The following is a 12,181-nucleotide window of genomic DNA, read 5'->3' on the forward strand; positions in this document are numbered from 1 at the left end:
ATGTGTTCCCAACAGTAAAAGTAATAACAAATATTTCTTAATAAAGTAACAATCATTTTAACTCAATAATAATAAAACGCACGCCTTATCATGTTATAAGAGTGATAGCAGATGATTACAATGATACGAGTGTCCATCTGGCACTACATACGCGCCCATCTATCTCGTGCGAAAAATTATTTTTAGACACATACACAAGGCATCACAATGCACGCCCTTCTAGACCGACTAAAAACTAAGCGTTTGCGCTCGACTTACTGTTTGGTGGATCTTAAAAAAATTTTTCTCCCAAGAGATGGGCGCGTATATATCCGTTTTCCACTGTATCAATAACCCAAATAACAAATATGGTTGCCTTGACAAGCTCCGTTCTTGAGATATTATTTCCATTTGCTTTGCTTTGATGACGTCACATATCACGTGATCATTTTGTTGACACCTGCCTTGACACAAGCGTTGTCATACGATGTTTCCTTCATGGGATAAGGATATTTTTGATGACGTCATCGATGACGTCACACATCACGTGACCATCTCTTTGCACCCCCTTGATACCTACATGACACCTATCAAGTTTGGTTGTCATACGTGCTTCTTTCGTGGGATATGGATATTTTTTATGACGCCATCGACGACGTCACACATCACGTGACCACCTGGTTGCACCCCCTTTGACACCAACATGACACCTTCCAGGTTTGGTTGTCGTACGATGTTTCTTTTTCATGATATATCGGACAGTTTATTACAAATGTGGCCTACCTTATTACAAATGTGGCCGTTATAACAAATGTGGCAGGTTATTACATATGTGGCCTCAACATACGTTGTTCATAACATATTGTTACAAGACACTGGTTCTCATCTATCTTAGAATAGATGCTTAGGGTGTGTATTTCATTGATTGCATGCTTCAGCTGATCACGTCGATGACAGTGTTCAATGTACCATGTAACAGCTTTATCCTTCATGTTAGGATATAGGATACCCAGTTACCGCAAATAGTATTCACAACTTAAAAAGGATCACGTCTTTGGCAGTGTACCAAGTGCCCAGACATTCATCTAAGACGGCCAGTTACCGCAAACACGACAACAGAACAACCTATGTAAACAGACCAGACATTCGTCTAAGACAGCCAGTTACCGCAAACAGGACAACAATCTGTCCTTCGTAATAAGCGCCGTAACCATGTCGACGTCTCCTCGTTACCAGTTGACACGCATCCACGACACTCGATGCACACGTGATATTTGAACTCTGCGCAGATACAAAATGACACAGCACATCGCAGCCAGGAATGACCACTTGTACAGACACCGCGGCGCAGATCGGTCAGAGGCACTTCACTCTTGCATATTGGACATGATTCTTTGATTGGCAGCCGGCTGTCTGTGTAAGACGAAGGCGTTCTTGTGTTCCGCCCATTATGAGGAGATGAGACGGCAGGCTCTCTGTTTAACCAACCTTCAACTTTACCAATCTTCACCTTTTTACAGCCAGGCTCCTTCAACTCATCATCATCTTCATCAATAACCACTAAAGCGTCCTTGCGGATTTGGGTAGCCTGTGCTGCAAGGGCTGTGTGGCCTAGGGCTCTGTAGGTCCTGGTAGCGAGGCTGAGTGACCGCGCATCGTCAAGGTTCAGTAGAAGCCACTCGGCAGCGATCAGTGCGCATGTGCGGTCTGCAACTTAATAACAAAATCGTGCGATATGGAGATTCTGATATTCAAGATTTTAAAACCTAAACGATAGTAACACACGCTTATCCACTTCGAGCTATAGCAGGAGTTCTATTTCATTTTACTTTATTTCAACCACTTTATTTCAAGTTGAAAAGCAACTATAAAGCAATTATGTACAATGTGCAGTACAGTATACATATTACAGGATAAAAAACATTTGAACCATTGGGTGAAATAGAACCTTCTTAAACGATCTCGGGAGACAAAAATCAGTTTGGGTAAACAGAGGGTGAGTTGTTTAACATATTGGTAGGTGATATTTTAATAAATTGTAGTGTTCTAGAACTGATAAATGACAAAAAACAGTTCCTGTTAACATCATGGTAAAAATTGGTCAAGATAAAAAATGAACAAACGTGGTGTTATCCATGAGTTTAAACGTGGTATTATCCATGAGCCGTATTCAATGCAAATGCATGCATATCAAAAAAATTTAGACAAAAATTGTCGTTTTTGACAAACGCGGTCACTTCCATATAAGGAAACTAATATATTCTTTTTTTTGGAAAAACTGCATGATTCTTAAGGTTGCCGTACCGCAGGTGCTTCGTAAACTTTATGACTTGTTAACAGAAGAGAAAAACAGTTACTGTGACCATCTTTAGTCAACGGACAAAGTATTTGAAAAGAAACTAAAATTCCCCTGTACCAGACCTCCAAAACGAAAATGTTTTCTTCATATGCAAATAAATCAAATCAATTGTTTCATTTTCATTTGCATGCATTTGGATTAGATACGACCCTTGGATAATACGATTGAATTTAGCTTTAGTGTTCAAAATTGCGGGTTCTCCAGTATTACTTCTAAAATAGTATGATTAGTTACTAGCCTGGATGTCCTGGGGAAGGGACAACTACACAAACTTTCGTTGAAATCTGGTTATTTACCTGGGCATTCCTTCCCTTTTCCCTCATAGTAGTCCAACCAAGACGTCAATCTTTCTAAAGCCAGCAATCTAAAAATGCAGTCAAAAACCTCCAATTCCCCATCATTAATTGCTTCATCCTCAGGACTCGCCTTCTTCTTATTCAACTGCTGCACCACGCAGTAACGGATGCGAAGGGACGCAATATTAAGGGAGTCCAATGGCTGGTCCATCAAGGGCCATGCAGGGACAGGGACATCCTGCTGGTGTACGTAATGACGTAGGGCCTGTCTGACATCCCAGGATAATGTGCCAGTTATTGTAGCTGTTTTGATGGCTGCTGAGAGGGTGCTTTCATCAACAAGTGAAATAAACTGAACCTGGAATCAGACAAAGTCTCAGGGTCCATTGTTTGATGCAGGATTGTCTTCTGGTTTTTTTTTTTTTTTTTTCATTCAGAAATATAGAACACCGGAACATAAAAATACTGTATGTACTACATAATGACTTCGAAGTTGCTTTTAATTTAAACAAAACTAATACCCAACATTAACTACAGTTTACCATTGAGGTACATTATTCTTGTTAAAAGGTTATACAGATCTGTGGATTAGGATACAAATGTATAACCCTACAGTCAAGTGGATTTTTGGCCATTGTGGGGGGTTGTGAACATACCCCCTTGTACTGCACCTGGGTACGGGCCTGTAGCATAGCTGTAAACCTCGCTTTAGGAAAAATCTTGAGAAAATACTTTGAATGTATCAGAAGTACCAAGATAGCTAGGGAAAATAAGTAAATGTATGGATATTTTCAAGAAAATTAGGCTTAAGAAAAGGTTCAAAATCTTGAGACTTTCATCCTAATGCTGGAGAGTTGACAGCTATGCTGTAGAGCAATGATATTTACCCTATAAGGAAGCTGAACTGATGTTCTATCATTATTAAAGGTTAATACGGGTACTTACTTCTAATGAAATTGTTACAATTGTTGTTACAGCACCACCAGTAAAACCGTGAACACCGGAAATTTGTATGGAATGTTCGTCCCGCCCCATCACGCCCCATATTCAAATAATCAACTAGAAACATGTCTCAACAACTCTCAGTGTCTGAATTCTCGTGTCTGATTGATCAGAAGACAATAAACATTCCACACATATTTTATGTATATAGGTCTTCATCGTTTTTTCTGGTTGTGCTGTAAAATTCATAAAGTACCAAAAAAAAAAAAAACAATTCCCCAGCAGATTTCTATGGAAAATAGATCCGTACCTTTGTCCAATGGGCTTTTCCTTAACTGACTTGGTTGCCTAATAATATATTTAGTACATACATACCCAGCTCTTCAGGACGTTAGCCTTGCTGGCAGTGTTAATGTCCGTACTACGAACCAAGACAGTGTAAAGTCCATTTGAGGACACCCCCAGACCATAACATGGGGTCCTGCGATTGGTCTCCAATTGTAGCTCCTCAGGTATCAGGGTGCCTGTAGTTAAGTAAATATGACTATCATACAGAGAAAATTTCATCTGTCCGTCTGTGAGTATTGACCAGTTGTTATCACTTACTTACAGTCTCTATCTGTTTATGTCTAGCTACAATACTGTAGATCACGCTTATCTCGTGGAATGCTCGCACTTATCTTGTTGAACGCTTGCGTCGGTTTCGCAGAATTCTCGCGCTGGTTTCGCGGATGAACTTGCTGAATTGAAAGGCTCTAAGGTATGTTTTCGTGTGAGTCCTCACAATCGATCATCCATAGATCTTACTACATTTTGTTAATGTATCTGCCCCATTTCCTTTGCAATGATTTACCTATCTGCCTATCAATTTAAATCCCTGTGTACCTGAACCTCCCTAAACCTCATACCGCCTCTCTGTAATCGGAACTCACCCATGGCCACCCTCTGGACTGTCCCAGTCGAATCACATGAGAACACACTTCCATTGGCACATGCGTCCAGTGCAATGACAGAGTCCTGGTGTATGCCATGTATAATTTCATGTCTGTGACTAGTATCGGTGCCATTTTCTGGAATAGTGAACCTTATGATGGATGAGGTCTTGCTTGCAAATAAGTACATGCTGCCTTCAGCCCCCTACAGTACAGGGTAGAGGCCACAGGTAATCATTAATCATTTATTAACAATTTCATACAAGTTTCTAGGTCTACTTTTTCCCTATATGTTCACTGTATTTCTACCCTTACAGTAAGAGTTTGGGTTACCTGTGTGCAAAGAAGAAAACTTACTTCTCCTCATGTCAGAACCAGGAATTGCAGAAAGATTTTTATGACTTTATCCTAATCACTTATTTACCAAAGGGGACCAATGAATGGAGTTTATTGCCATTTCATCTTTATGGTCCCATAACTTCCAAAGAACCTGAACATTGATTGGCCCATCCGCAATTGAAGAATTTCCAATTCTGACCCTGAAAACTCTGAGAAGCCCAGATGAATCTCCAACAGCCAGGAGACCTAGAAACAAGTTGAATTATAATATTTATGACAAAGCAAAAAAAAAAATGGATGAAATTTTCCAATTCTCAATATATAAGCTCAAGCTTTCACATACAAGGAGTTCCTCTGACCAAAAGCTTAATTCCTAATTTAAAAGAAATTTAGAAGATATGAAATTTAGATATAAGTGAACAAAGTTGGCTTAATTTCTGAGGAGAATTCATACTGAACATTTGAAAATTGCACTTCAAGCCTCATATCTCGAAGACGAATCCATTAGAAAAAAACACTTTTTGATACATACAGTGTATGAGCATTTCCACATGAGAAACCAAAAAAATGGAAATTTCAAAACTCACATTTCTGAATAGATTTTTTCACATTTGTACTCTCTTATTCTCTCTTTTTTCTACCTGATGCACATTCAGGGGGGGGGCACCAAACAACTAGACCGCCAAAGGTTTATTGACTTGGGACAAGGCCTCACAACCACTATGTGGAATTCTTTCTATAACACTCAACATTACTATCATAAACGATGATTCTATTCATGATTTACATCCATACATGTAACTCTTTTAAAAAGTATAGAACAAAAAAATAGTTACACATAAAAAATAATTTTAATTTGGGGGTCTGAGTTTTGTTACAGATGTTACATGCGCTTGTGCGGAAGTGCATAATTTGGCTTTCTCCGCGTAATCCACAAATTCCGTGTAATTTGGCTAAATTTTGAAAGACAAAACATTGAAGTGCACAGCTGATGTGTTCTTTTAGGGTTCTTACCTCTATTTCTCGTAAAAAAAGAGAGATATTCTTCGTAAGAGTGCGATATTTTGAACTGAATTTCTAAAACAAATAATATGACTAGGCGTTCTTTGCTAAACCACGAAGGCCTAGGACTAATAATAAAATAAAAATTAACCTTTTCAAGTTATTTCGTGATTTCCTTCGGTACAAAATGTAGTTTGGGCGTAACAGTTGATATTCCGTGTAATTTAGCGCGTAATTCAGTAAAGAATCCCGCAAAATTTTGATTTTTAAAGAAAAATGTATTGCAAAATCCCGCGTAATTTAGCGCGTAATGATTAATTTTGCGTAATTTAGCAAAGAATCCCGCGTAATTTTGATTTTTTTTTCGCGTAATTCCAGAAGCCCTGTCCAATTTCTCCAGATTATCTGTCAAGGACATAATGCAAAATTTAGGCTGTGAAAGCAGTTCACAAATTACTATGTATTATTTTGCTTCATTTATGCATTATTACTCCCATAAAAGAAAATAAAATAAAATGTTAAGTGATTTGGCCACTTCTTATTAGACTAGTTGTGAGATGCAAAAGCAAAAACAAGTGATTAACTTCTTCAAGAGATGACTATGCAAAAAAATCTGTAATAAGAAATTTTTTTTATGTTTAGGCTGAAAATTTATAATAAAATCAGAAAAACGATAAAAAAAATCTTAAAGCCTGATATAGTTTGTTTGATAAATAAGACAGGATTGATACTTAATCATTTTGGTACTAAAATTTACTATAACATATGAAAATAGTTTGATTTTATCAACTGCATGGAAATTGCCTTATTGGGCTCCCTGTGGTTTTTAAAAAATTATATCTAGCTAGATCTATAGATAAAAACATAAAATTTACCAGTAGTTAAAAGAGAAAGTTGCCAAAAGATATATAAAATGCAATAATATTATCAAAAAAGTTAATTACGGATTTACATTTTCACACGTGTAACGTCTTTAACAAAACATGTAACGTCTGTAACAGAACGTTTTCCTTTATAGTTCAAGAACTATGGGTGCATCCTTGAAAGTCAACCTTACATAGAAAACATCTAAAATCCTAACATAAGGTTTATTAGAAAGATAACACAAACATGATTTTAGATTCACAGAGTTTTCAATTTAAAAAAAAGTTTTTGAAAAAAGCAGTTTTTCTGATGTAACGTCTGTAACGCTAACAAAACTACAATGTAAAAATCAGAAAATATAGCTTTACTTATTTTTTTATCATGGGCATCTAAGGTCGATAAAGCCTTAACTAAAAAACACAAGTATAATTTAAACACTAAAATGCAATGAAGATATGACAAGATGAAATTTGAAAAATGTGTTCCAAATGTAACGCCTGTAACGAAGAACTGCTTGTATATTGATTTACATAATATAAGGAACCTCTATGCAAAAATTCAAGATTACTGAACATTTTTTTTCCTCTGTCAATATTTATCAAAAGAGAAAAGCAATTATTTTAATGGGACAAGCTGATTGGATCTAATGTAATGTTCCTTTAGTACTTCAGGTTTCACACACAAAAATTGTAGGGCACATGTATGTTATCCTATGGAGGGTTTTCAAATGATGTACAGTAACTGTGATAGCTTCACACAATAAAAACATGAAGTGGAAACAACAGCACTTTTTTGGCACAAGAGGGTAGCGTTGGAGGGGAACATTGGAGGGTTATACGTTTTATAAGAAATTATTTTTCTTTGCTTGCTGTCATATCTAAAGCGAAAATGCCAGGAGTGTTCGTTTATACATTCAAGTTGTTTTGCTAAAGTTCGCAAGATAGAGAAATAAATATGTTCGATGTTTCTGAGTTTACTTCACTAACCACGCACGCAGTCCTAATTACTTCATGTCATTGACTAAGTGACGGATTAGAAAAAAAAGAATAAATCACTTGCAAACACGCTCAAGCTTATGAATATTTGGAGAGTCGATACTCTTGAGCCACTTTCGAGTAGAATATGCACGAGTCTCGAGTACTCACGAGTGGAGGTTATGTTACTCTAGACCTGTACTGTATAACGTGACCAACACCAGAAATGGCCGCACAAGGAATCTACATGGGCACAGGACTCTTTGTAAAACATAATCTCATATAATAATATTCAAACCTTCATGTTGTGAACTAGCTAACCAATCCATCGAGCATGGCCATTCCATATGTGTATCCCAAGTTCCAATCAAAGATGCACTCGTATTTGAATCCACTGGAACAGGAACCTTCCAAAATGAGATAATGCCACTTCTTGTAGCTGCAGTAAGCACTGAAAATTTATTTGATGCCTCACTTGAATCCCTGTCTTGCATAAAAAGTTCTGCGCACCACACCAAAGTAGTAAACTGAATGAATTTTAAGCACTTGTTGATGAGTGGTAAAGTCTTCACTGTAACCTTTTGGAAATCACAAATCCCTGAACTTTTATTGTAAGTGTCAAAGTAACATGTCTCTTTGCAGTAGCTTTGCCAGGCAGAGGATAGTTCAGTTGCTTCTTGCCAACTGTTAGAGCTGCAAAAATGTATCTTGATTTTGAAGTCCATGGAAAGGGATGCAAAGATACACCTGCAGAAATGAAAATATGTGAAGGTTGTATTTACAGTGGTATCCTGGTGTACATACAGTAACAACAATATGGCAAGGGGAAGAGAAAAATGTTTACCTTCTAGAGGAATCACTACAGTATACTGTAGATATGAAAAATGATTAACAAACATGTAATACTGTATTATGAAAAATAAAATGAATTATTTTTAATTGTAAATGTAACAATTTATTGAGCAAGGTATCACATTTGTAGATTGAAAAAAAAAGATTCAACATATAAGTTAATTCCCAAAAGTCAGCTCTTACGTGAGACACCTTTGGGAACCAAAGTCTGTCTTCTGACTTTTAAGAAAACCCAAAAAGTGGGATTTGACTTTATCAAGAAGAGTTACAGTTACAGAGTCCACACCCACACTTGTCGTCATTGCTTGCATGATGTTTACTATAATAACTTCATAATTATACTGTATTAAAAAATTGGCATAGTTTTGTGTGTGCATCTGTTCTCTAATAATCCATGGATGGCATCACAGCTTGTCAAAGACACCAGCCACATAACTTGACTCAACTATACAGTAGCTGGCTGATATTTTGCATAGTGGTCTTTTCGAATGGAGCTATAGAAGTTTTTCAACGCACAAGTTCTGGAGACAACTACAGGATTGGTTCTCCTCAAAACTTTGCTTTGGTATTAAACTATGTTAAGAAAATCAGAGGAAGTTTGAGGTTCCTATCAAGAGGAATCTTCTGTCTTTAAAAAAATAAAACTTGTTTTCTGCGAAATCACTTTGCCAACATTAGCAGATTAGTGTCTGACATTTTCAGGAATTTCTTTTGTACAAGTCTACCCGAAAATTTAGAACAGAGAAATTTCGGCGAAGTTCAGCTAGAACCACATTTGCCTAAAATTCTCGCTTAGGTGAAAATTCGCCGAGATTTCAGAGGCATGCAAAACAAAGGGATTTTGGCCCTGCCGAGCTTTCTGCGAATTACAGGTGTTTTCGATTTATTGCTAAATGCTCAGCGAATTTCAGCAAAATTCGGTTGCATTACTTTATGTCAGTACTGTACTTTTACTTGCCAGATTTGCAGAGGGAGAAGGGTGCACAGGCAAATATTCCAAATTGCATAAAATCGATTCTCCAGTAATTCTATTGGAATCTCTCAAAATCAATCAGGACCATTCATCTATCCCATCACTTCCCAATTTTGCTCACCTATAGCTGTCGACTCTCCCGCATTAGGCAGGAGTCTAAAGATTTTGAACCTTTTCTCAAGCCTAATTTTTTTGAAAATATCCATACATTTACAGTATTCTCCCGCATTAGCAATCTTGGTACTTCTGATACATGCACTGTATTTTTCCTAAAGCGAGGTTGACAGCTATGCTCACACCTCTATGCTTTAGTTTTCTCCACTCTAACATTTTTACCTTTTTTCCCTGTCACATCCTGGGGGGGACCATGCAACAGTTTTGATCATACTGCTAGATATAACTGTTGATTCTAAGTATAACCCCACACTTTGTGTTCCATAAGCGTCCAGTGCTTGACTGAAAAACTGTTGTCCATCGTTAATTTTTGTAAGTGAGGCCACTTCTTTATCGCATGGAATACATGAGAGAGTATATGCTACTCCACGGTGCTTTTCTGACACTTCCAATGACTAGTACAAAGTTAAGATATTCAAAATTGTACATCAGAATGAAAATCTAATATTAACTGAAGTAAAGTCACCACCTATACTTTTACATCCATTTAATCTGAATAATCAAGCAAACACAAAGAAAAAAATGATGATTTGAGTAGAAATATACCTAATTAATGGACTGTAAATTCTAGAATTCAAGGATACAAAAACATAAACACCTTGATCGCAAATCACAGCTATTCTGTCATCTTTAGACCAGGAGATAGAGCCAGCTACAGACTGCACTTGCTGCAAGAACTTCTCCTCAATAACTTCGCCAGAAAAGATCAGCTTTGCCGCCATTTTGACTTAAATAACTAGAGGTGGACTGGGCACCACAGGTAAAAACCAAGCCAGTTCCAGAGCCAACATCAAAATGTGTTATTCAATCGTTATTATAATACAGTATAATGCAAGTCGTTGTAAAAAAAAAAAAAAAAAAAACTGCTAGCTTAAAGTTTAACATTACCTAAGAGTTCAATAATATGAATTTCTCTTTCTTCTTTTATCAACAACAACAACAACAAAAAACATATTTAAACGATATTTTGGGTTCCCTGTGTTTGGAAGAAACGCCGCTGGTATCTGCAGGCTCGACAACATAATCTTTGCAAAAAGCAAATAAGTTCAAATGTTCCAAACGTCATTTGATCATGCCATTGATAGTTGAAGGAACACTTGTTGATGAAACCATAAGCAACATAAATGATCTTGTGAAAAGATTTCCGCTTTTAAAGGTGAGCGAAAAAAACACGAATTTTAATTCGTCTACGAAATTTTCTTTACTAAACAGTTTCTTTTTCAGGCAAGATCGGATTCTCTCATCAGACAGGCTTGTAAAGATGTGGGAAAGGCAGGACTGGTTTATGTCCATCAAAGAGAGTATGCAACTGTCACTACACAGGATGGTTTGTGGTTCAGGCCCGTTTTTTTCTTGGGGGGGGGGGGGGGGCGAAAGTTGAAAAATGGACCTAATTTTTACCGGGGGGGGGGGGGGGGGGGGAAGAGTTCTCTGATAAAAATCTGATCACCCCTGAAAGAACAAATAGGGATTTTTTATGCCTTTGCAGTATCTCCAAGGGACGTTTATTTTAGGATTTGGCTAGCATATGCTTTATAATTTTGTCTACAAATAGCATGTCTATTGAGAACCGAAAGTGGACTTTCGACCGTTGTGTGTGTGTGTGTGGGGGGTGCGTTCGCGCCCCCTGCACCCCCCTTGAGTACTGGCCTGTGGTTATCTCGAATAGTCGGGGTGGGGCAAGGGGGCATTTTTAATAATGGGGGAGGGGGGCACTTTTCAGAAAAGTGTAATGGGAAAATAGGAAATGTATGTGAAATAATGCAAGGGGAAAGGGGTTAAGTACACTATAAATGTTTAACAAATCTTAGCATTTTACAAGTTCCAAAATGTCAAATCTCTTAGCTGTATATATAACATAGCTGTCAATTCAACTTGGACAGAAATCTTGTGAAATCTGGTGAAATACACTAAATATGTCTAAAAACCCAAGACAGTCAGTGTGGGTGAATACAGAGAATGTGATGAGGTTTAAAATCTTGTGACACCCAGCTAATGCGGGTGAGTTAACAGCTATGATATAGCTTATCTTTATTCCAAAAAGTTATTTTCTGAATTTTGTCATAAGCCCCAGCTCCACCACCCTGCCCCAGTATGGAGAAACTTCTTTCTTACTGTTATGCCCACCCCAATCTTGTAAGGTGATTTTTTTGGTAATCTATATATTCATGCTCTCATTGTGTAGAAAACATCCATATTATAGGATCTGGTGATGCTACCACCTGTCAGATAATTGTCCTACAGGAAAAAGGTAAGGCTTACAACTGATCCAGTGGTTCGTTTTAGGTCACTGCATAGATCTTAAAATACTTTACACTGAATTGGATTTGTCGCATCAGCAAAGTCAAGCAGGCGAAGGCATTTATTTTCTTCAAACAGGCATTTTTTAATCAAAAAGGGGGGTGGATATCCACCCAATCCACCCCCCATGTATCCGCCAAAGCCCTAAGCAAAGTCTTTAGATGATGTGTTTACACAAACAGATTGCTATTTGT

General features: G+C 37.4%; 2 protein-coding genes across 13 annotated transcripts in view; one reads left to right on the top strand and one right to left on the bottom strand.

Annotated features, from left to right (window-relative positions):
* Positions 1-394: 394 nt before the first annotated feature.
* On the bottom strand, positions 395-10,433 carry LOC5510105 (general transcription factor 3C polypeptide 4). Its single transcript, XM_032379182.2, has 8 exons — positions 10,271-10,433; positions 9,849-10,081; positions 7,986-8,434; positions 4,933-5,093; positions 4,509-4,713; positions 3,952-4,100; positions 2,635-2,992; positions 395-1,692 (listed from the first exon to the last, which is right to left on the bottom strand). The coding sequence occupies exons 1-8, from the start codon at positions 10,406-10,408 to the stop codon at positions 1,130-1,132; spliced, it is 2,256 nt and encodes a 751-aa protein (XP_032235073.1). The 5' UTR covers positions 10,409-10,433; the 3' UTR covers positions 395-1,129.
* A 253-nt stretch (positions 10,434-10,686) lies between these two features.
* The window catches only part of LOC5510106 (protein N-terminal asparagine amidohydrolase), a 31,724-nt gene continuing 30,229 nt past the window's right edge, over positions 10,687-12,181 (top strand). For 9 of the 12 annotated variants that reach the window (XM_048719880.1, XM_032379185.2, XM_048719885.1 and 6 more), the window contains exons 1-3: positions 10,687-10,842; positions 10,911-11,013; positions 11,872-11,937. In XM_048719880.1, coding sequence (XP_048575837.1) covers positions 10,759-10,842; positions 10,911-11,013; positions 11,872-11,937 — 253 coding nt within the window. In that variant the 5' untranslated portion in view covers positions 10,687-10,758. The remainder of the gene's footprint in view (positions 10,843-10,910; positions 11,014-11,871; positions 11,938-12,181) is intronic. The other 3 variants (XM_048719881.1, XM_048719886.1, XM_048719887.1) reach the window with 3 other exon arrangements.

This window comes from Nematostella vectensis, chromosome 12 (assembly GCF_932526225.1).
Source record: "Nematostella vectensis chromosome 12, jaNemVect1.1, whole genome shotgun sequence".
NCBI lineage: Eukaryota > Metazoa > Cnidaria > Anthozoa > Actiniaria > Edwardsiidae > Nematostella > Nematostella vectensis.

What these genes read in the sequence shown, in the direction of transcription:
- LOC5510105 (XM_032379182.2), bottom strand. Translation starts at nt 10,408, where the DNA reads ATGGCGGCAAAGCTGATCTTTTCTGGCGAAGTTATTGAGGAGAAGTTC. An exon ending in CTAACGTCCTGAAGAGCTGG is followed by an intron (nt 2,993 to 3,951) that starts GTATGTATGTAC and finishes GTCTGATTCCAG; the next exon opens with GTTCAGTTTATTTCACTTGT. An exon ending in AAAAGGGAAGGAATGCCCAG is followed by an intron (nt 1,693 to 2,634) that starts GTAAATAACCAG and finishes TTTGTTATTAAG; the next exon opens with TTGCAGACCGCACATGCGCA.